The sequence below is a fragment of the Amphimedon queenslandica genome, unplaced genomic scaffold (genome assembly GCF_000090795.2).
Source record: "Amphimedon queenslandica unplaced genomic scaffold, v1.1 AMPQUscaffold_13484, whole genome shotgun sequence".
NCBI classification, from domain to species: domain Eukaryota; kingdom Metazoa; phylum Porifera; class Demospongiae; order Haplosclerida; family Niphatidae; genus Amphimedon; species Amphimedon queenslandica.
In genome coordinates this window covers 277,590-297,112 of record NW_003546280.1, presented here as the reverse complement: position 1 = coordinate 297,112, position 19,523 = coordinate 277,590, and the positions used below count along the sequence as shown (strand labels likewise).

Below are 19,523 nucleotides of genomic sequence, written 5' to 3'. Positions count from 1 at the left end.
GTGCTGATTGGCTTAGATCACGTGATCCTGTCCTAATTCTAGCTGGAATCACAAATTCACAATACCATGGATCGTTGGTGTGGTAGAGTAGCATTAGTGACAGGAGCCAGTTCTGGCATTGGAGCAGGGATTGCTGAATCACTGGTAAAGAATGGTATGATAGTATTAGGAGCAGCAAGAGATGTGGAGAGAATAAAGGTTAGATATTGCCAATCAGCAGAAGAGAGGGAGGGACAAATTCACTGAATAGTTGAATTTTTTTGTAGAAATTATCAGATAGTTTAGGCACAACTGCTAGTGGTGGTAAACTGGTTGGCATGAAATGTGATGTTACTAATGAAGATGATATCAAGAGTGTATTTAGTTATGCTAAAGATCAGTTTGGTGGTATTGATGTGTGTGTCAATAATGCAGGATTAGCTCATAATGCTCCTTTATTAACTGGTGATACTAAAGACTGGAGGAACATGCTTGATGTAAGTAACATCAATGACTCTTGCTCTCACTGTATGATACTGATGTGTAGGTTAATGTATTAGGTCCTTGTATTATAACAAGAGAATTTATGAATCAAGTAAAGGAGAGAGGAGTAGATGATGCTCATATTATACTCATTAACAGGTTTTAAATTTTTTTGCCATTGGCATATTATTATACTTTTTTTTTTTCATTTGCAGTCGTGTAGGTCATATTGTTCCTCCGCTTAAACTCGTTCACTTTTATTCTGCCACCAAATTTGCCATTACTGCTATTGCTGAAGGTGTCAGGCAAGAGCTAAGAGAAATGAAGTCAAACTGTCGCTGCACAGTAAGTATAAACAAACTTGCTGACATTTAATTCTTTCAATCAGTCTATTTCACCTGGAATAGTAAAGACAGAATTTTTTGGTAGAGCAATCAAATCCGATGATATAGAAAAAGTTGTAGAATCAACTGATGACAGAGTAGCTAATGTAAACTAGAGATATTTTATATTGTTTTTTATTATAAAAATGAATGTGTGTGGGTAGGGTCCAGCACTTAGAGCTGAAGATATTGCCAATGCTGTTGTATTTGCCATTAGTGCACCACCAAGAATGGAGGTAATTTAGTTTAATTGTTGTTTCTCTTTAAATACTTTCATTTGTAGGTGAACGAGATTATCATTAGACCTACTGGCATGACAGCATAAATAGATTTTTCTAACTATAACTTTTTTAGTTATCAATTTCAATGAAAAAATGGTTTATTTTGGACTGCTTGAAATAGGAAATTTTCCCACTAATAATTTTAAGACAGTGTTTTCCTTAATATCATGTAAAAAACTGTTGGTATAATAATGATTTACTTATAGCATGACTGAACATATAGATGATATGATGTAATTATTACATTGAAGTCTCTTGTTCTCTTTTCATGTTTTTAAAAAAACTAAGTCTATTTCTTTTAGTCTTGGCCGGTTTCCAATTGATCTCTACCGATTCTTCCAGTCTGCTGGGTGATACTGGTGGAGTATGGTCTAACTCTGATCTCTTAATGAACGTAGTAGTTGTTAGAGTCCTTCCTTTTTCAACATTACCAGTGGTTGAAGGGACTCTAGTTAGTACTGAGATCATCTCTCTTTCTTTATGTCGTTTCTTCTTGTTGGTACGATATTTGCTATAAAGTACAATTATATAATGTCAATAATGATTTAATGCAGTGGTATTTATATGAAGAGAGACTTAGAGATTAAAGACGGTCGTCATTTATTTTACATACAGTCAACTAGCATGCATTATATATATTATATATACTTACATGTATTTAGTTGTAATAGTCCATATAACATTACCAATAATCAATACGATTGTAACCAAAAGTGGCAGATAATAAAAGAAGGCCATGACTTTAACCAATGTGGTGGTCCTTAAATCAAAGTTGCACTTAGGATCGCTGTCATCAACCAGTGATGAGAGGGGCTGGATTGTCTCGTAGGAGCTGTAATGATAATCTTCTAAAAACTTGCTGACTTGAGTAAGAGCAAGCAAAATGAAAACAAGGCAGCCCATTAAAGCATTAACAATGTTGCCTAGTAGCGTTTTAAAGGGCTCTAGCAACATCTCCAGACCAGCAAATGCTGTAATTACTAACAATAGTATACCCTAAAAAAGAAATAATAATAAAAGTTATTCAGTATTAAAAACACTTTAAAACAAGTATTGGCCATGTAGCAGGTTCATCAAACATTATTCAAGTTTAACATGCATCTATTACTTTTAGCTCAAAAGCATGTACCATGAACCATAGTGTCAATGGTCTTTTAGTAAAGCATTTAGTGCAGTGTGTACAGCTACATGTATATAGATCAATTTACTAACAATATTGGAAGGTATAGCAACTAGCAGAATGACCAATACCATCTTCTTCATTAGTATAATGGTACCCCAATAGGGATACTTGTCATTAAACTGAGCATGTAAAGACTCAGCTGCAAAATAAAAGCACCTGTGTAGCTAGAAGAGAGAGAGAGAGAGAGGGAGAAGGAAAGTCAAATGATAGATTATTTTTATACCTTTTCAGATTTATCCAGTGAGAATAAAAAGGTAACAAAAGTTGTAGCAATAGAATAAATTATAACTAGCAACGCAAGGAAAGTCAAGCCAATATGACCACCAGAGAAACACTTCACAGAACCATCGTGATACCAACGCTGAGAAAACGAAAAAAGAGGAGGTGGAAAATTAAAAACATTAATACTATATAGCACATATTCTAAACTTTATAGATTTTAATTTTATTGAAATTTTTATGCTATACTCTATTTAATGAATTAATTAGCTTATTTTGCAAACTTTTTTCTATCTAGCAGCAACTTTTTATATCCATAAATAAAAGTAGTGCTATACTATAAAAATGTTTACCAATTCATGTCTTATATCATTTCCGCCACCTCCATTACTAATGGGAACTAAAGGACAGTTAAAAACTGAGAGAGCTGCATAGAGTGCCGGCATGAAGATTGCTTGACATATGTCCACGGTACCATGATGAGGGACTCTCTTTAATTTACGCTTTAAGAGACAATCTCTAAAAAATGAAAGTGAAAAAGTGTCTCATATTTATAAGCAAAATATAATAGCAATAATAATAATAATGATAATGATGATGATGATGATAATTTACCTAACAAAGCTGACTGAGGGTATAACTATAGTTGCACACATCATTGGAATGAATTTTAATACATAAGAAACAATGGTGGACGTGTTGGAATAAACACAGAAGTCGTAAGGAAAATAGAAACTCAGTAAACTGGTAGCATAATACAACTAAAAATGGTGAAAAAAAGACAATATAAAATAAAGTTGCATCAGTATTTTTTATGATAACTTGATATTTTCATGATAACTTAAAAGATAATGTATTACTTATACGTCTCTATTGACTTACATATGGCTGGACTCTGTCAAAAGTTTCAGGAAAGCGTAGAGAGATAATTGAGATAAGCTAAAACAAAAACAACACAAATAATAATGACAACATTATTATTATTATTATTTACCTGTAGATAATAGATACAAGAGATATACCAATCTCTCATTGGTATCATTACTATCAGCATAACAAGAAAAGCTGCAATATCAATCACAACTATGCATAATAATGGGAAAAAAAATAATAAATTCATGCTATTTTATTCTCTCCTTTCTTCTTGCATTCAGCCCCCTTCTCTGTCTCTTACTTAATAAAACAATAAAAATACTGTTAGCATTACTGCAACTGGTGCACTTGTTCAGCAGGACGCTAACACTAGTGTGATTAATACACTGCCCACATAACACTCCTAGTTCAAAACATGAGTCAATTAATATAGTCATAAAAGGCGGGCTATACCTGTTCTATCACAGCTGCATATAGAATCATTATAATCAGTATTGAACACATAATCACAAGTAATGAAAGAATCGCTAGGTATATCACCAAAATTATTTCCTCCATTTCCTCCATTGCCTCCATTATTGCTAGTGATACCAGTATTGATTAGACTGGCACTCAGAAATGGCGTACACCTGCAGTAACCAGGTGGACAGTCTATGAGGAATAACTTATCACGTGAATTGTCTGTGATAGCAGCCCATTTATTGAGCTAGAGAGAAGACAAAGGAGCAGAAAGAAGAGAGTATGATTTGAGTATTGTAATTGTCTCTAGTCTCACAGTAATATACACAGTCCTGTCTTCACAGCTGTTTATATCAGTCCTGTCTGTATGGCAGGCACAACCATAATAAGTGTTGCCAGGAACTATGGAGAGTACAGTACCAGCTGGACAAGACCTCAAAGTTAAATTAAAAGTAACTTTACTTTCATCCTATATACATATAAAACAAATATCAGATCCTCTTAAATCCTTAGTTACATTAAGATACTCTCATACTTCAGTTAATAGAGTAGATGCTTGGACTGTAATTCTAACATTATCAAGATCAAATGAATCGTCAGTTAAAAAGTAATAGATCTCAACTGGGCGCTCTAAGTTATCTCTAGCTGATACAGCGGACGGATCAAATATAACAGAGTTGCGAGGATTATTAATCTAGAGAAGAGAGAGAGAAAGAGATAGAGGGAGTTGCACATAATTTTTTCTCTCTCTCTTTCTTTCTTTCTCTCTCTCTCTCTCTCTCTCTTTCTCCTTACCGGCCGAAAGCCCCATATAGCATAAGTACGTGTACCAGTTTCACTAGTCGAGTATATATTCAATCTTATTGGTTGACCAGGAAAACCCTCAACCTATTAAAAATTAAAATGTGCATAGTTGTGTATACGGCTCTCTCTTACTCTTTCTTCTCGACCCTGTGAACCAACTACAGTGTCAACTGGTTGGGTCTGAACATCATACTCAGTATTACCAACACGAGCACTGTTTGCATTATTAGGCCTACATTAATAATAATAATAATAATAATAATAATAATAATAATAATAATAATAATAGTACTATACATTAGTGCATACCCAATTTTCATGAATCTCCATTGATAGGCTCGGCTTATGTTGAAGTTACTGGTACCTCCTACCCAAGAGCATCGACGTATATCATTAACATACACTGCACTACCAACAATAGCTCTGTTTTCATTTATTGTCATGTTAACCTGGAGGAAGAGTAAATGTACATATAGTTAATACACACAGACTTATGTTACCACCAGAAGTCCTATAGAAACCATTGCTGAAACATACACTGTATAAGAATAGAAAGCATTCCAGCTCTATTATACATTAGATTGACAGTTCCATTGGTTAATAGATACTCTTGCTTGTGTGTTTACCATTATTATACTCACTATCTATGGCTTTACAGTTAGTACACATCTAACTTGAAATGCAATAAGCAATTAATTGAGGGTGTGGCAGGAAATGGAAATTGGAGAACCCATGATGCTATTGCAAGGTTTATGGCTTTTATAACTTGCAACAATTTTAAGTAAAGCCTCATCTTTTCAATTATAAAGAAACAGTGTTAACAATTTTTGAATGGATCTCAAAAGGTCCTATCACCATTATTATAAACTATATAGTACAGATACATGAACATACCTCCCATTGGTCAGGGGGAACTGAGGTGTCCTCGTATAAAAAGGAGCACAGTGGGTTCCTTGATAGTTCAGTGTAGGCCGAGGGAGTAAATGCAATTGTAGGGACAATACCAGCACCCCAACTGTGTAAAGTAAGCAATAGAGTATGATTATAAGTATATAGTTGTATTAATTTTTGACAAAAGCATAAGAACATCAATATGTATCAAAAAATGTAATAAAAATTTGGGGTGATTTCAGAGCCATTTTTCGGAAAAAACCATGGGCTATAGCCTTGGGTATTTTTCAGAATTTTGATATTTTCTTAAAAAGGCCGTAACTTGAAAAATTGAAGTCGGAATCAGCTCAAACTTGCTACATAGCATAAGGACATTAATATGTATCAGAGAATGTAATAAAAATGTGGGGTGATTTCAGAGCCATTTTTTGGAAAAAACCATGGGCTATAGCCTTGGGTATTTTTCAGAATTTTGAAGTTTTTTAAAAATGGCCGTAACTTGAAAAATTAAAGTCAGAATCAGCTCAAACTTGCTACACAGCATAAGGACATTAATATGTATCAGAAAATGTAATAAAAATGTGGGGTGATTTTGGAGCCATTTTTCGGAAAAAACTATGGGCTATAGCCTTGGGTATTTTTCAGAATTTTGAAGTTTTTTAAAAATGGCCGTAACTTGAAAAATTAAAGTCGGAATCAGCTCAAACTTGCTACACAGCATAAGAACATTAGTATGCATTAGAAAATGTAATAAAAATTTGAGATGATTTCTGGGTTGTATTATTAATTTTTGACAAAAATTGACTCATTTTTAAAATGCATTGATTTATCAGAGTCAGCTCAAACTTTCTACTTAGCATAAGGGCATCAATATGCATCGGAAAATGTAATAAAAATTGAGAGTCATGTCTATTTCTAATATTTTATTACTGCTCATCCTACTTGCACAGACTCACCCTCCTCTGTTATCTATTATTTCAACAGTAGTGGATCTCATCAGTCTAATTTGTCCGTTGCTTAAAAAGAGGAGAGCACCAGTGCTGGCGTTCTTTATTTCATTATCAGTAAACAATATTGTACCACTAAAAGTCACCAAAACACCAACAACCTAACAATAGTAGCAATTTACAACAATAATATTGTATTTTAGATTGAAGCTTACGATAAGTCCTGGTCCCTCATTTCTGCTAATAGTATTAGTCCCTTTAAATAAGAAGGGGAAATTAGTTATGCCAATGGTAGCCCCTTCAGATGATAAGTTATCAGTGAATGTACTAAAAGAAGAGTGTATTATTATTATTATTATTATTGTTGTTGTTGTTGTTGTTGTTCATTAAACACATACCAATTGCTAATTTCTCCTGGCCTTGTTTCCCCTTTGCTCTCAAAAAGGTTCAATGCTGTAGCTCCAATGGCTGCTCCATAAATGCTGGCAAAGTTCCTCGTGAAATTAGACGATTCAAAAGAAGCAAAAGTACCTAATTCACCGTCTTCATCAGCTGGAACAAAGAGAGACAGGGTCGTATGATCAATCAATGATGTTATGTAATAAAAATTATAATTGAAATAAAGAAGACTGAGAACAGACTAATTAAATTGTGGACGGCTTCCCGACAAATACACAAGTCAAAACATATAAATTGTATTATAATTAGAAAGCTTAGAAAAGTAATGGTAATTACAGCACACATACAATTGCACTTTTATCATAAAATTATACAATGTAAAGAGAATGAGAGGTAGAGAGAAAGAGAGAGAGGAAGACTAGGAGACATGTCACATATGTCATAGATGATGTAATAGCTTCTAAGCAGGAAGCTACATATATAGTCACTACCATAAATACTATTATACTATACTAGACTAGGCAATACTAATAATTCTAGTTGTTACTATAAGTGGAATGCAGTTAATAGACCATGTGACATGCATGAGCATAAACAGACACTTGATATCCAATTAATTACTTACCAGCAGTAATACTCACAAAGAAGTATACAGCTCCGCCGTAAGGTGACCAGTTTCTGTTAAAATGAGACTCGTTTACAAAAACGCTGTTTACATGTTCGTCATCTCCGCCTACTTGATAAGACATAAAGACTGCCCCGCCTGCCAATTCGGCATAATTTTGACGAAATACAGAATTGGTGATATAGACCTGGTGATTTGATACAGAGTTAAAAGCTACATACACAGCCCCACCATATAAGGCAGCACTGTTATTAGTAAATCGGCAGTTCTCTATAACACCTTCTACGGGCATTTCATTTTGTAGTAAAAGAAAGATCGCTCCTCCTCGCCCTGTGTAAGAATCACCTGACGTAACTTCAGTAAAACCAGTACTGGTTAGGTTCGCATTAAGGCCGGCCATGTTGGACATGAAAGTAACGTTTCTGATTAAGAACCTTGGCCTCTTGGTAAACACATCAGAGTACTGGACTGAGAGACCGCCAGCTCCGCCTTGAAAAGTTCTTATGCGGCCGATAATGGGGCCACCATTGTTATTGAATACAGTGTTCTCAATAGTAATGCTCTCACAGTCAATGAAATCAAGTGTCCCCTCTCTGAACTGTCTGTGTGTAATAATAGCAATAATTATAATTTAATGATAATGTGCAAGTTAGCAAGAATACATGATATTATGCTAGTGTCAATGATAGCTGGAAGGTGGCATATGGAAGCTAACAAATCACAAATTAAATTATACACATAGTTGATAAAACTTCCAGGGCCCAGGGGTGCTTTAGTGCAACCTTTTTCCCCCCATCTCCATTATATTCCTTTCATCTCTATTCTTTCCTTACCTAAATATACTACCCTGTATTGTTACTTGAGTGACTTTCTCAAACTCAATATAACCAGGTCCACCATCAAAATTTATGCCTGTAGATACAAAATTAACAGCTAATAATAAATAAGATAACATACCTATAAATTCAACATAGCTCGTTTCCTCAAACTCCAGTGTCAGCTCACCAGTACTGTCCCTTCCTCTGCCAAGGACCACAACCACACGACCTGTAGCTCTCATACTAACACTGAAACCCTCAAGGCTATACTCTACAATAACAATAATAATAGTTAGTTTATTTTTGTCACATTGCCAACATAAAATAAATTCTAAAGTGTTCTTTTACAAAGTATCCACTTGCCTCTAGTCAAGATATAAACGGCTGGCTCAATAGTCACGTTGCTGCAGTAGAAACCATCGTCACGGTTAATGGTTTCAGCTAAGCCTTCCAGTCTTCGAAAATAGTCATCTAGCCCTCTGTCGTTCCTATCTCTCGAAGGCCTTATGGTCACATTCTCTGTAGTTTGACAGGAGCTCTGAGAGGAGACAGGAGTGGAGAAGAAGCAAAAGGAGAAGAAGAAAAGAGCCCACCAGAGCTTCAGGGCCGCCATTATACAACGCAACATCTAATTAGCCAGTAAGTGTGTAGTGTTAGTAGTGTAACACTAGTGTTAAGAAAATTCATTATTATTCTTTTATAGAGAAATTACCCACGCATGAGATTAAATCATAGATTAAACGTTATAGCTACACACGTGACAAAACGTGGGTATGGAATGCAAGTTTGAAAAAAAGAGAGTTAGAGTGAGGCAGTCTCTTCTCCTCTTCCTCAAGAGAAGACAACAGTATCCAGCATAGCTCCAAGAGTCTGTGTGATGTTTTCAGTCAAAACTTGGTCCACCTTCTCTTCTAGATGTCTCTTCGGGTCCTAAAAAATTAAGATAATGGTCAATCAGAAAATGGCAAATAAAATTAATGTCTTGCTACATAAAGCTATACAGCATATATTTGAATTTAGATCAGACGGATACATACCACTTTTCCAACATTTTTAATTGCCAGCTGCTCTGGGGTCATTCCCTCCTCTTCTTCTAGTGCCTAGAAATAAGAAATAACAAATCATTCAAGCAGAGGAAGATGAGCTTCACTTTGTTATAACTCTTAGCAAGTTCTAGCATCTCCTGAAGAAGAAAGAAAAAGAGAGGAGTCATTTTAAAGACGGATCAATCTGAGTTACTTCAACGGTCTTTTCATTTGATGCTCCTATTTCTTTAAAGTCTTGTAGCTGGAGGCCGGTCATCCAGGTTTTCTTGTGAAGATTACTTAACATCTGCAAATTTTAAATAGCATTTCTCATTATTAAAAATCACTCGATTACTTTATATTCAAGCTCGTTCTTTCTATAATTAATTGGCAGTGAATAGTAATGCCGACCCAAACCATGTATCAAAGCCTAGAAAGAGAAGGAGGTGAAGAAACAGGTTTACAAAACTAGTCAAACCTGTATTGATGGTTTCTGAAGGTGCCCAAGATTAGAGGTGGTCTGTCGAGGCTCTTGGCCGAGAGCCTGCATCCGTGGATCAGTCAACCTAAAAGCATCAATCACTACCTTTCCTATTGAATGATATAATATGTGCAATAGCAGTGGGTAAAAGACTGCATTCAAATTACCTTTAACACTTTGAATGGGATCAACAACCACAGCCACTGCTCTTGCAGAAAGAGCTTCAAAACTCTAAAAAAAAGAGGAGAGAGAGTAAGAGTGTCATGTAGTCCTTTATTGAAAAAGTGCTTTACTTGCTGTGTGTTAATATCAACTCCTGATAGCCAACAACCGAACCCCGGGTGAGAGTGGTACCAACCAACGACCATCTCAGGTCTACAGCAAAAAAATTAATAATAAATAGATAAATAAATAAATAAATAAATAATAATAATAATAATAATGTACACGTAGTACTCTCATACCTTCCAGTTTGTTTCAACATGTCCAACATGTTAGATTGAAATACAGGATCAACTGCTTCTACTGATACACCCTGAGGGAGACAAAATGTACACACAAAAATGAAAAGATAGTACACACATGCATAATAATACATATATTTGTACATTTGAATGAAAGTGAAGTGCTTACCGTTCCACTCTGTGGCATTGCAAATACATCAATGACTCGTACAGTGTAATCATCAACCAATTCTCCTAACATCAAACCCATCACTTCCATTGGTACTCCAGCACGTCCATGCTTTAACATCTATAATGATAATAATAATAATAATAATAACTTTCTCTCGGGTTCTCCCTCTCCTCCTTTCTATATATTTCCTCTCTTTTTGTTGCCCTTTTCTCTCATAATAATAATGGTAATAATGATAATAATAATAATAATAATAATAATAATAATGATGATGATAATGATAATAATAATAATAATAATAATAATAATAATAATAATAATAATACATTACACATGAATAAATTAAAAATAAATTGAACCCACTTTCAGTAAAGCCAGCGAAGATATGTATACGGTTTCTGCAGTGTCCATCATTGGAGTATCAACACCAGGAGGAGGCTATATATAATAATTAATTGAAATAAAGTATGGGACATATAAAATTAATTCTAAAGGAACTTCAAAAAATTGTAAAAATTCCAAATTTTAATCGGAATCAGTTCAAATTTTCTACACAGCATAAGTACATGTATATGCATCAGAAAAAATTATAAAAATGGAGAATTCTCACCTTTTCCTTTTTGACAAAATTTGGCCAAAATCCCTGTACTATAGTACAGCGACTTTTGTCCAATTTTTAAGCAACTTTAAAAATTGATAAAAAATTCAAACTTGATCAGAATCAGTTCAAACTTTCTACGCAACATAATAAGATATATGCGCATCAGAAAAAATTATAAAAACATAAAATTCTCTACTTTTCATTTTTGGCAAAAGTTGGCCAAAATCCTTTTGCCCAATTTTGAGCCACTTTAAAAATTCATAATTAATTCAAACTTGATCAAAATCAGTTCAAACTTTCTACACAACATATAAACATGTATACGTATCAGAAAAAACTGGCTAGTATAATTATATCAATTTACTGCCCTTCTAATTATTATTTTAATACTATTATACCACTCTGTAATGTTCAAACACGTTTTTTCCTCCTTACCTGACCAATCCCATGTAATCCACCGGCCCCTAACTGAAGAAGACGCTCCATTTTCCTTATCTTCTTTCTGTGAGTTTCTGTTGATAAATTTTTCACAATTTTTAGATGCTGAGTTGCTAATGCTGAGATGCTCTTTAATTAGAAAATATAGGCGGAGTCTATCTTGGCGATGGGTGTGGCTATTTGAACCATTCAAATCAAAATGAGGAGAAGGCAAGCCTTGAAAGTTGTAAAAGAATTTGACGCCTTTCCTAAAGTCTCCGAGGACTACATAAAGCCCACAACCAGAGGAGGACTCTTTTCCATTGTTTCTATAACCATTATACTCTTCCTGATCGTATCAGAACTCTCTTATTTCAAAGACTCTGAGATACTTTATGAATACATGGTGGATACAGACATGACCTCTACACTTAAGCTTAGGTTCGATATCACAGTAGCAATGCCTTGCGAGTTCCTAGGAGCTGATGTAGTAGATGCTGCTGGTAGCTCTAAGAGCTTACAGCAAGAGGTTCACAAAGAACCGACTATTTTCGAACTCAACAAAGAACAGAAAGCATGGTTAGCGGCTAAGCAAGAGGTCATCCGTCGACACGAAGGACTTCGGTTGCTACGTGACGTCATGTTCGACTCTCACCCCCAGCAGTACATCCCGTTTCCCGAGCACCCCCAGCACTCTGCTCCTCTCACCAGCTGTCGTGTCCACGGTCACATTCAAGTCAACAAAGTATCTGGCAACTTTCATATAACCGCTGGCCAAGCCGTACCTCATCCACAGGGTCATGCCCATCTCAGTGCATTCGTACCCACAAACATGATCAATTTTTCTCACCGGATAGACTCATTTGGGTTTGGTGTCTCTACCCCTGGGATGGTAGACCCTCTTGAAGGAACTTATGTCATTGCTCGCGAGTCGAACCGATTGTTCCAGTATTACATACAGATTGTACCAACTACACTACAAATGAGAGGAGGGAGTGATTTACATACAAACCAGTACTCTGTGACAGAGAGGAATAGAGCTATCAGTCATAAAGCAGGTAGTCATGGGCTGCCTGGCCTCTTTTTTAAATACGAGATTTATTCTCTGATGGTTTTAATGAAGGAGGTCGATAGACCTTTATCGCTGTTTTTGGTTAGACTTTGTGCTATTGTTGGTGGGGTTTTTGCTACATTAGGCATGATAAGCCAGTTCTTGGGCTACATACTAGGGTTTTTCAAGAGAACAAAGAGCGAAGAAACATGAACAATCACAATATTTATAAATATTAATTATTTTAATAACTATTTAATAACTAGCCACTCCCATCCCACATGCTTTGCAATGGCCACTAATCCAAGACAGTACATTGAAGAAGAAGCTGATAAAAGAGGACTAAAGCTATCTTATTCTACTCCTGTACTAGCTACTGGCAGCTCCACTCCGCCTCCATCTACAATCTTTCCTGGCTCTACTTGCTATTACGTTTGCATTACTTTTGGCAATGACAATTACCACGGATACGGCCCAACTCCTTTCATAGCTCGCACATCCGCTGAATTGGAGGCAGCGACAAATATTTATAAGAAGTCAACGCAAAAAGAGGCCTGCCAAAGGAAGCCGTCACTTAATAGTACCATGGTCTTGTGTAGCCAGACGAAAAATACTAATAATAGCAACAACAATAAGGCGACTAATAAATGTGCCAAAAGAAAGAACACTGATCATCATGGGAAAATAAATAACGTTGAGCAATCAGTGACACAGCTGAAAAATCAAATTGATTCGTACATGTTGTCTCAAGTCTCGTCCCTTTCTCCTTTAGCCACACCTTTTGTCCCCGAGTCCTCAGGCTTCTCCTTGCTGCCAACTCCCCATTGCTTGCCTCTCCCTGTATTCTCTAATATAGTTCAGTCATCTTGGTTTCAGCCAACTTCGTCTCCTCCTGTTTCTCTGTCTCCTCTTCCTCCTCCCCCCTCTCTTCCTCCTACTCCTTCTTTCCCTTCTCCTCCTCCTCCTATTTCTCCTCCCCCTATCTCTCCTCCCCTTCCTCCTCCTATCTCTCCTTCCCCTCCTCCTCCCCCACCTGCCAATGTAGAAAGAAGAGAGTGTACATATAATGTACCAAGGACAGCTGAGGAGGCAATGAATACGTTAATGGCGTCATCACTGCAGCAGACTAATGATAATGCTGCTGACGAAGACGAAGATGATAATATCACATATAGCTATAATACGACAATGGAGCGGAACCTTACCGAGACTTTGGTTGACGTTGCGTATCGTAAAGGATACATCGTTCAGTTTGAGATTGAGTATCGACTCGAGAGACAAGAGCAAATGCAAGGAAATAAGTATGTTGTCGTGAAGGCTATAGCTGGCCCGATGACCTCTACTGGGAGTAACAGGAGGAAGAATGATGCTAAAAGGATAGCCAGTCTAAAATTATTGCAGTTATTAAAGAAATGTCACGATGCACCTTTAGAAACTGCGTCAGTCCATCAACTTACCAACACTTTGGTTGAGACTGATTCCTGTTCTGCCCAAGCTGATTCCCATTCTCCTGATTCTGAGGATCAGGAATCAATTATTCAAAATTTAGCTGCCGAGTGTGGTTGGCCTCAGCCTGAATACATCACGTGTTCGTACAGCGTTCCTTTCAAGTACTTTATGTGCGTCATAAAGATAATGTCTATATCAGGAATAGGTCAGTATAACAAGGAGCTGATATGACATTATTTTATTATTTATTGTCTTGCTATAGGTATGGGAGATACTGAAGAATGTGCTAAAGCTGTTGCCAATTCCCACATTATATCAACACTAATTGAGTGTGTCAGTCAACAAGAAGAAATTAATTCAGTGAGTAAGACATTGCCCCTTGCAAAGTTAAGGACACCTTTTGTTAATGTCTAAATTCTACATGTACATGTACATTGTATTAATATTTGATATTTATTTTTTAGTTTGAAGATAACGAAGACATAAAAGATGAAGTGAGGAACGAAACAATGAAACAAGACAATACTCCATTAGAACCTGCCTGTTCTCAATCACCACTAATCACTATCTCTGTACCTCATTCTGCTTCACAAGCATTGGAATCAAAAGATGATCAATTTATCTCAAGTAATTTGACATCTTGTGCTAGTCAAATATCAGCCGATGATACCGATCATCAGCTATTGGATGAAACAATGTTAACTCAAGTCTCATCTGATATCGTCTTCTCTCAAAGTTCAAACACAACTGATCAATGCTGCAGTCAAATAGTTTCTGATATTTCTTCTCAAGGCACCATACGAGAGCTTGATCACGTTGACGCTGATATCAAGACGTTTTATGATCAGCTTGCATCTCAAATTAGTTCTCAAGAGTTTTCTCTCGAAATAAATGATGAATATTCAACTGATTCGTCATCTTCTATTGATTTTGATGCTCTGCTTTCAAATTCTGTATCAGCTGTGAGTCATGATACTGATTCCAGTCATTACGAGATCAAATATGAGAAGGAGACAGAAGATGTTAATGGAGAGGTTGGGCATATCACCTTACTGCATCACCCCGGTATTGCTCTCAATTCAGAATCATCAATTCTTCAATTTGAATCACCAGTAGTTAATCCGGTACTGGCCTCAGTGTTATCTCATGCTGATTCTGAGCTGATAAATCAACCTATGTTGCTCACTATATCTACTGAGCCAGGAATTGCTGGAGTAGAAGCTCCTAACATTATTGATGGAGCTTTTATTTCAGAGGGCCCACCTGGTCAGCTTTTGTTTGTATCAGATGGGTCTGATGATGAAAGTGAAGTGAATGAGCTGAATGTTGTAGTTGGAGATGAAGGTGCTTGCTGTATTCCTTCTGAAGGATCTCTTTTATAAAGTAAACACACACTGGCGTAACCTTTTGTTGCGACCTTGGTTAGTATAATTCAAATGACCGTTTATCATTTATTCATTCATCCAATCATTAGTTTTTTTATTATTGTAATGCTTCGACTATGGCTCTAGTTTCTCAGTAAAACATTTCAGTTTTGTTACTACATTCATCATTTATCATTTTGCTCATGATTTAGTATTCATTCATTCAATTTACATTTTGGCTTTGAGGTCAATCATTTTTCTAATTTTGATAATGTTGCATTTGTCTTCGTTGTTACACCAGTAGGTGTAGATATACAAAGAGAGATTGAGTTGTTATTTTGGCTAATGTGTTAGCACTTACGTTACACGTTAGGTCATTCAAAGTACTATACATTTCTATATTTTCACCTTGCACCAGTGAGCCACTCATTCAAACTGTCAGAATGAATTATTCTTTCCTTCTTGTCTTGTGTCTCTGCTTTTGTCTCGTGCACATTTGCACTGGTAAGTATTGTCCTGCTGTTATTGTGTAATGTGTATATCTATTATAGGACGTAATCATACATGTGATGCACATGATTATAAAATTCCACCATACTTTTTTTGGATGGCTGTGGCGTCGTCAGTGTTTTTTTTCATTTGGGGTTGTGTGAGTTGGTGCTACTGCTGTGGTGAGACATGCTGTAAATGCTGCAGTAGGTCAGGGAGATACAATGTGACAAGAGGTACATTTAACTCCATTTGATAGTTTTTTTAATTATATATTATTTTATAGAAAGAGTTCGCATGAAAAAAGCGTAAGTTTATATATTAAAAATCTAAAAGATTATCTAATAGATATTTGTAGGGTGGACTTCAATGGTTATAAAGAAGTTGCCATTTCTGCTGACAACAATGAGAACTTTCCTTTAGAGCAAGCAATGAATGAGCACAATTCTTTTATAAGCAAACCTTTAGAAACAACAGTAACTCATGTCAACGTCCCTGCTCTAGTTTTAAACATACCTTCTTTGATCGTTAACGTGTCTGCTACTTCAGCTTTGCCTTCACAGGAAAAAGATGCAATCGGTTCTTTTCAGATAGCGGAAGTTTCTGAGGTCCCTTCACCAAAAAAGTCTGATGATGTTCAAGATGATGCTAAGCCTTGCAAAAAAGAAAGTGAAGAAAAATTAGCTCTTGAAATTAATTCATCTCCTCAAAATTCGAGTTTTGTTATCCCTATCGCTAAAGAGCATGTTGAAACAACTAATGATTCAAAGGAAGTGCAAGCTCAAGAGAAAGTTCATGATTCAAAAGAAGTGCACATTGATGATTCAGAGGATGAAGATTCCAAAGTCCCAGAGTACAATAAATCGAATGATCATATAATTTGCGAGCCCACACTGCCTGACGCCTGCGAGAAGTTGAACATGCGGAGTGATTCAAATGAGCAGATGGATGCATCTGATTCAGAGGATGAAGATTCCAAAGCTCCAGAGTACAATAAATCGAATGATCATATAATTTGCGAGCCCACACTGCCTGACACCTGTGAGAAGTTGAACATGCGGAGTGATTCATTCGAGCAGATGGATGCATCTGGTACTACTTCTCATCCGTATGAGCGTATAAATATGTCACTGCTTGATGCTCCTTCACATCCTTATGAAACTATAAAACGTGATGATTCATATGAAGACATGAATGTATCAAGCTTTCAATACGAGCGAGTAGACTTTAGTACATAAAATGCATTATAATGCAGTAATTATTGATTAAAATGTGTTTTATGACTGTTTTTACTAATTCTTGTTATTTCATCAGTTGTGAAACAGAATCTTCATTAGCTTAATAAAAAGCACATGCATAATCACACCATAGCATGATAGGTTTTGCATATGCAGCATGTGCTTTATTTACTCGTTCTATAGCTGTTGATGATTTCATTATTCATTTACACAGTGGGTGGAATGCGCTAGCTCCTTTGAGTTTATAGCTAGTTAGTCTTTCCTTATATCACTGTTAGTCTAGCTACTACCAATCCAAAGATCATGAAGTATCTTCTCTTACTATGCTTCTTTCTCTTTACTGTCTGTATAAATGGTGAAAGTAAGCCATACTAAGTTGTTGATGGACTATATTTTGTTAAAAATTGTAGATGATGATGATGATGATGCTGATTTCAGTGATAAAGTAAAATGTTACTTTGACTCTCAACCAGTTGTAATGTGGTCAATAGTTGGAGTCTTCCTGGCCACTCTCTCCTTTTGCTTGAGTGGATGCTTTTGCTGCTTCTGTGCAATGTATTATAGGCAGAAATGAAAAGTAAGATAACAAGAGATTGCTTCTGATGAACATGATCAATGAACTATTATAATTTAAAAATAAACACTTAAAATTGGACAACTTGGTTCTCAATCCTTCAACAATTTTTTCTCTTTTCTGTAGGACTTTTGGGAAGTAGGGATAATGAAAACTTCTTTAGTAGACTATTATATATTTGCTGCTTGTATATTTTTATAATATAGTATTATGAGTTTTCATTATATTTATGTAAAGTGTGACATGTTGTAACAGTAGGTGTGGATAAACAAGGACACATTAGCATGTTTGTTTAGTGTAGATGACTTAAGTTTATTCAAAACTGACAAAAGACACACACTCTATATTCTTGAAGCAGTAGTGTAGGATCTGCAGTGAAGAATGAAGCTCTCTTTTCTTCTCCTCTTATTAGCATGGACATGCTTTTTAGTGATCCCTTGCTCTTCTAAAAATGAATGTAATTATACAAATTGATGTTATAATCTTTCATGACTACATAGGGTATGAAGAAGAGTCTCTGAACATTAGAGAAAATTCAGAAGAAGATCATGATAATGATAATTCAACATCTTGTCACTTTGATTATATCTTTGGTGATATAATGCTTGATAACTCGACTGTCACAATCATAATCTGGTCAGCTGGTGGTGTAGCACTATGCTGTTGTACTTTTGGGTTTGTTGGCTGGTGCTTATGTTGCTTTTTCTTTTGCAAGAGTCGCCGCTCATCTAGAAGAAAACCCAGAATATATACAACAAGAGGTAATGTTACTATTAAATGTTAAAAATATTATTTTATAATTACAGTTGATGAAATATCTCCTGAAAGAGGGAATGTACAGTGAGTTACTAATAGCAAATGTTTTTATAGTTTTAATAATTTTTAGATTAACGAATGTGCTTTACAGTAGTGTAAATACTAACATTGAAGGAGAAAAAACCAAAAGTACTACTGAAGAGAAACCAATAGAAAAACCCAAGGATAAAGCAAATGAAGGAAAAGAAAAAGCTGAAAATGTCACCAAACCAACAGAGCCTGCAGTAGCATCAGTAGAAGAGAGTGCAACCATTGAAGCAACAGGAAGCAAGATGTCACCTGATCCAGGAACTGCATCGGAACATGCTGCAACAGCAGAATCTGCTAATGAAACAAAAGGCGAAGAGTCACAAAGCAAAGAAAAGCAAGAGGGAGAGATAGATCAACAATCCGCTCCAGTTATGACAACAGATAGCTCTGAGAAAAACAAACAACCAGACGTAGAGCAACAAGATGACATAGATGCTGTGCTTAACGCTGCAGTAATGGATCTCCTCACTCTTCAATCGTTTGGTACTGAAAGCAAAGAGAAAGATAAAGACCAGCTTATTAGCAGTACTGATGCAGAGGAGCCTTTGTCTTCAAGTGCAAGAATAGCAGACATCAGTAATCCCATTGTTATTGAACTTTGATGAAAGCAACATTCAGTGTTTATAGGAACATCTTTTGTAGTATAGTACATATATTTTTATTTATTTTGTTTTGTTGTTGCTTGCAATGTGTAGTGTAGTGCATTCTTTCTTCTACTAAACAGCAAACATCTCAATTTTAACGCATAACACAGCATAATAATCCCTCTATCTAATCTAGTTGTTGTGTGGAGCTTCGCAATGAGCCTTTATCTCTTCTTACTCTTCCCTTTATTATCTGCTCAGATGGTTATGTCTAATGAACCTGAGAATGGTATGTCACCATAAGTATGTGTAATAATAATGATGTATTTTATCAGGTTCTGGGTCATCTTTTGATTTTGAGCCAACTAGTAGTTCATTTAATTTATCAAGTGAACCCACTCCTTCAGAAATTTTTTCTCCTACT

General features: G+C 35.8%; 5 protein-coding genes across 5 annotated transcripts; 3 read left to right on the top strand and 2 right to left on the bottom strand.

The window, feature by feature from the left end:
• The first annotated feature begins 15 nt into the window (after nt 1-15).
• Nucleotides 16-1,272, top strand: LOC100632069 (dehydrogenase/reductase SDR family member 11-like). Its single transcript, XM_003384768.2, has 7 exons — nt 16-198; nt 267-476; nt 527-621; nt 678-807; nt 851-952; nt 1,010-1,081; nt 1,129-1,272. Exons 1-7 carry the CDS (start codon nt 67-69, stop codon nt 1,168-1,170), a joined length of 783 nt encoding a protein of 260 aa, XP_003384816.1. The 5' UTR covers nt 16-66; the 3' UTR covers nt 1,171-1,272.
• LOC100632194 (uncharacterized) lies at nt 1,264-8,993 on the bottom strand. Its single transcript, XM_003384769.3, has 23 exons — nt 8,708-8,993; nt 8,484-8,615; nt 8,360-8,438; nt 7,527-8,128; nt 6,901-7,054; nt 6,718-6,829; nt 6,512-6,663; nt 5,559-5,679; nt 4,974-5,113; nt 4,797-4,896; nt 4,656-4,748; nt 4,396-4,554; nt 4,177-4,329; nt 3,855-4,107; nt 3,703-3,804; nt 3,523-3,611; nt 3,411-3,467; nt 3,144-3,289; nt 2,882-3,047; nt 2,533-2,670; nt 2,339-2,473; nt 1,779-2,122; nt 1,264-1,637 (listed from the first exon to the last, which is right to left on the bottom strand). The coding sequence occupies exons 1-23, from the start codon at nt 8,970-8,972 to the stop codon at nt 1,367-1,369; spliced, it is 3,963 nt and encodes a 1,320-aa protein (XP_003384817.3). The 5' UTR covers nt 8,973-8,993; the 3' UTR covers nt 1,264-1,366.
• Nucleotides 8,994-9,039: 46 nt separating this feature from the next.
• Nucleotides 9,040-11,606, bottom strand: LOC100631943 (26S proteasome non-ATPase regulatory subunit 14-like). Its single transcript, XM_003384767.3, has 12 exons — nt 11,523-11,606; nt 10,850-10,924; nt 10,484-10,603; nt 10,315-10,385; nt 10,144-10,225; nt 10,018-10,081; nt 9,848-9,960; nt 9,725-9,799; nt 9,584-9,676; nt 9,495-9,527; nt 9,382-9,444; nt 9,040-9,274 (listed from the first exon to the last, which is right to left on the bottom strand). The coding sequence occupies exons 1-12, from the start codon at nt 11,571-11,573 to the stop codon at nt 9,176-9,178; spliced, it is 939 nt and encodes a 312-aa protein (XP_003384815.1). The 5' UTR covers nt 11,574-11,606; the 3' UTR covers nt 9,040-9,175.
• Nucleotides 11,607-11,702: 96 nt separating this feature from the next.
• On the top strand, nt 11,703-12,820 carry LOC100637118 (endoplasmic reticulum-Golgi intermediate compartment protein 2-like). Its single transcript, XM_003384808.3, has one exon. The coding sequence runs from the start codon at nt 11,725-11,727 to the stop codon at nt 12,766-12,768; it is 1,044 nt and encodes a 347-aa protein (XP_003384856.1). The 5' UTR covers nt 11,703-11,724; the 3' UTR covers nt 12,769-12,820.
• A 9-nt stretch (nt 12,821-12,829) lies between these two features.
• LOC109580620 (uncharacterized) lies at nt 12,830-19,261 on the top strand. Its single transcript, XM_019994007.1, has 10 exons — nt 12,830-14,209; nt 14,267-14,364; nt 14,469-15,872; nt 15,920-16,093; nt 16,144-17,456; nt 17,506-17,672; nt 17,796-18,126; nt 18,170-18,430; nt 18,476-18,509; nt 18,556-19,261. Exons 1-3 carry the CDS (start codon nt 12,847-12,849, stop codon nt 15,384-15,386), a joined length of 2,379 nt encoding a protein of 792 aa, XP_019849566.1. The 5' UTR covers nt 12,830-12,846; the 3' UTR covers nt 15,387-15,872; nt 15,920-16,093; nt 16,144-17,456; nt 17,506-17,672; nt 17,796-18,126; nt 18,170-18,430; nt 18,476-18,509; nt 18,556-19,261.
• The last annotated feature ends 262 nt before the right edge of the window (nt 19,262-19,523 follow it).

Coding starts and splice junctions, on each gene's coding strand:
- LOC100632069 (XM_003384768.2), top strand. CDS start 67: ATGGATCGTTGGTGTGGTAGAGTAGCATTAGTGACAGGAGCCAGTTCT. Junction 622..677: donor CATATTATACTCATTAACAG/GTTTTAAATTTT, acceptor TTTCATTTGCAG/TCGTGTAGGTCATATTGTTC. Junction 808..850: donor AGTCAAACTGTCGCTGCACA/GTAAGTATAAAC, acceptor TCTTTCAATCAG/TCTATTTCACCTGGAATAGT.
- LOC100632194 (XM_003384769.3), bottom strand. CDS start 8,972: ATGTTGCGTTGTATAATGGCGGCCCTGAAGCTCTGGTGGGCTCTTTTC. Junction 8,129..8,359: donor ATACAGGGTAGTATATTTAG/GTAAGGAAAGAA, acceptor TATTACACACAG/ACAGTTCAGAGAGGGGACAC. Junction 5,680..6,511: donor ATAATAGATAACAGAGGAGG/GTGAGTCTGTGC, acceptor TACTTTACACAG/TTGGGGTGCTGGTATTGTCC.
- LOC100631943 (XM_003384767.3), bottom strand. CDS start 11,573: ATGGAGCGTCTTCTTCAGTTAGGGGCCGGTGGATTACATGGGATTGGT. Junction 10,604..10,849: donor CTTCGCTGGCTTTACTGAAA/GTGGGTTCAATT, acceptor TTATCATTATAG/ATGTTAAAGCATGGACGTGC. Junction 9,528..9,583: donor CAAATGAAAAGACCGTTGAA/GTAACTCAGATT, acceptor TTTCTTCTTCAG/GAGATGCTAGAACTTGCTAA.
- LOC100637118 (XM_003384808.3), top strand. CDS start 11,725: ATGAGGAGAAGGCAAGCCTTGAAAGTTGTAAAAGAATTTGACGCCTTT.
- LOC109580620 (XM_019994007.1), top strand. CDS start 12,847: ATGGCCACTAATCCAAGACAGTACATTGAAGAAGAAGCTGATAAAAGA. Junction 14,210..14,266: donor AATGTCTATATCAGGAATAG/GTCAGTATAACA, acceptor GTCTTGCTATAG/GTATGGGAGATACTGAAGAA. Junction 14,365..14,468: donor AACAAGAAGAAATTAATTCA/GTGAGTAAGACA, acceptor TTTATTTTTTAG/TTTGAAGATAACGAAGACAT.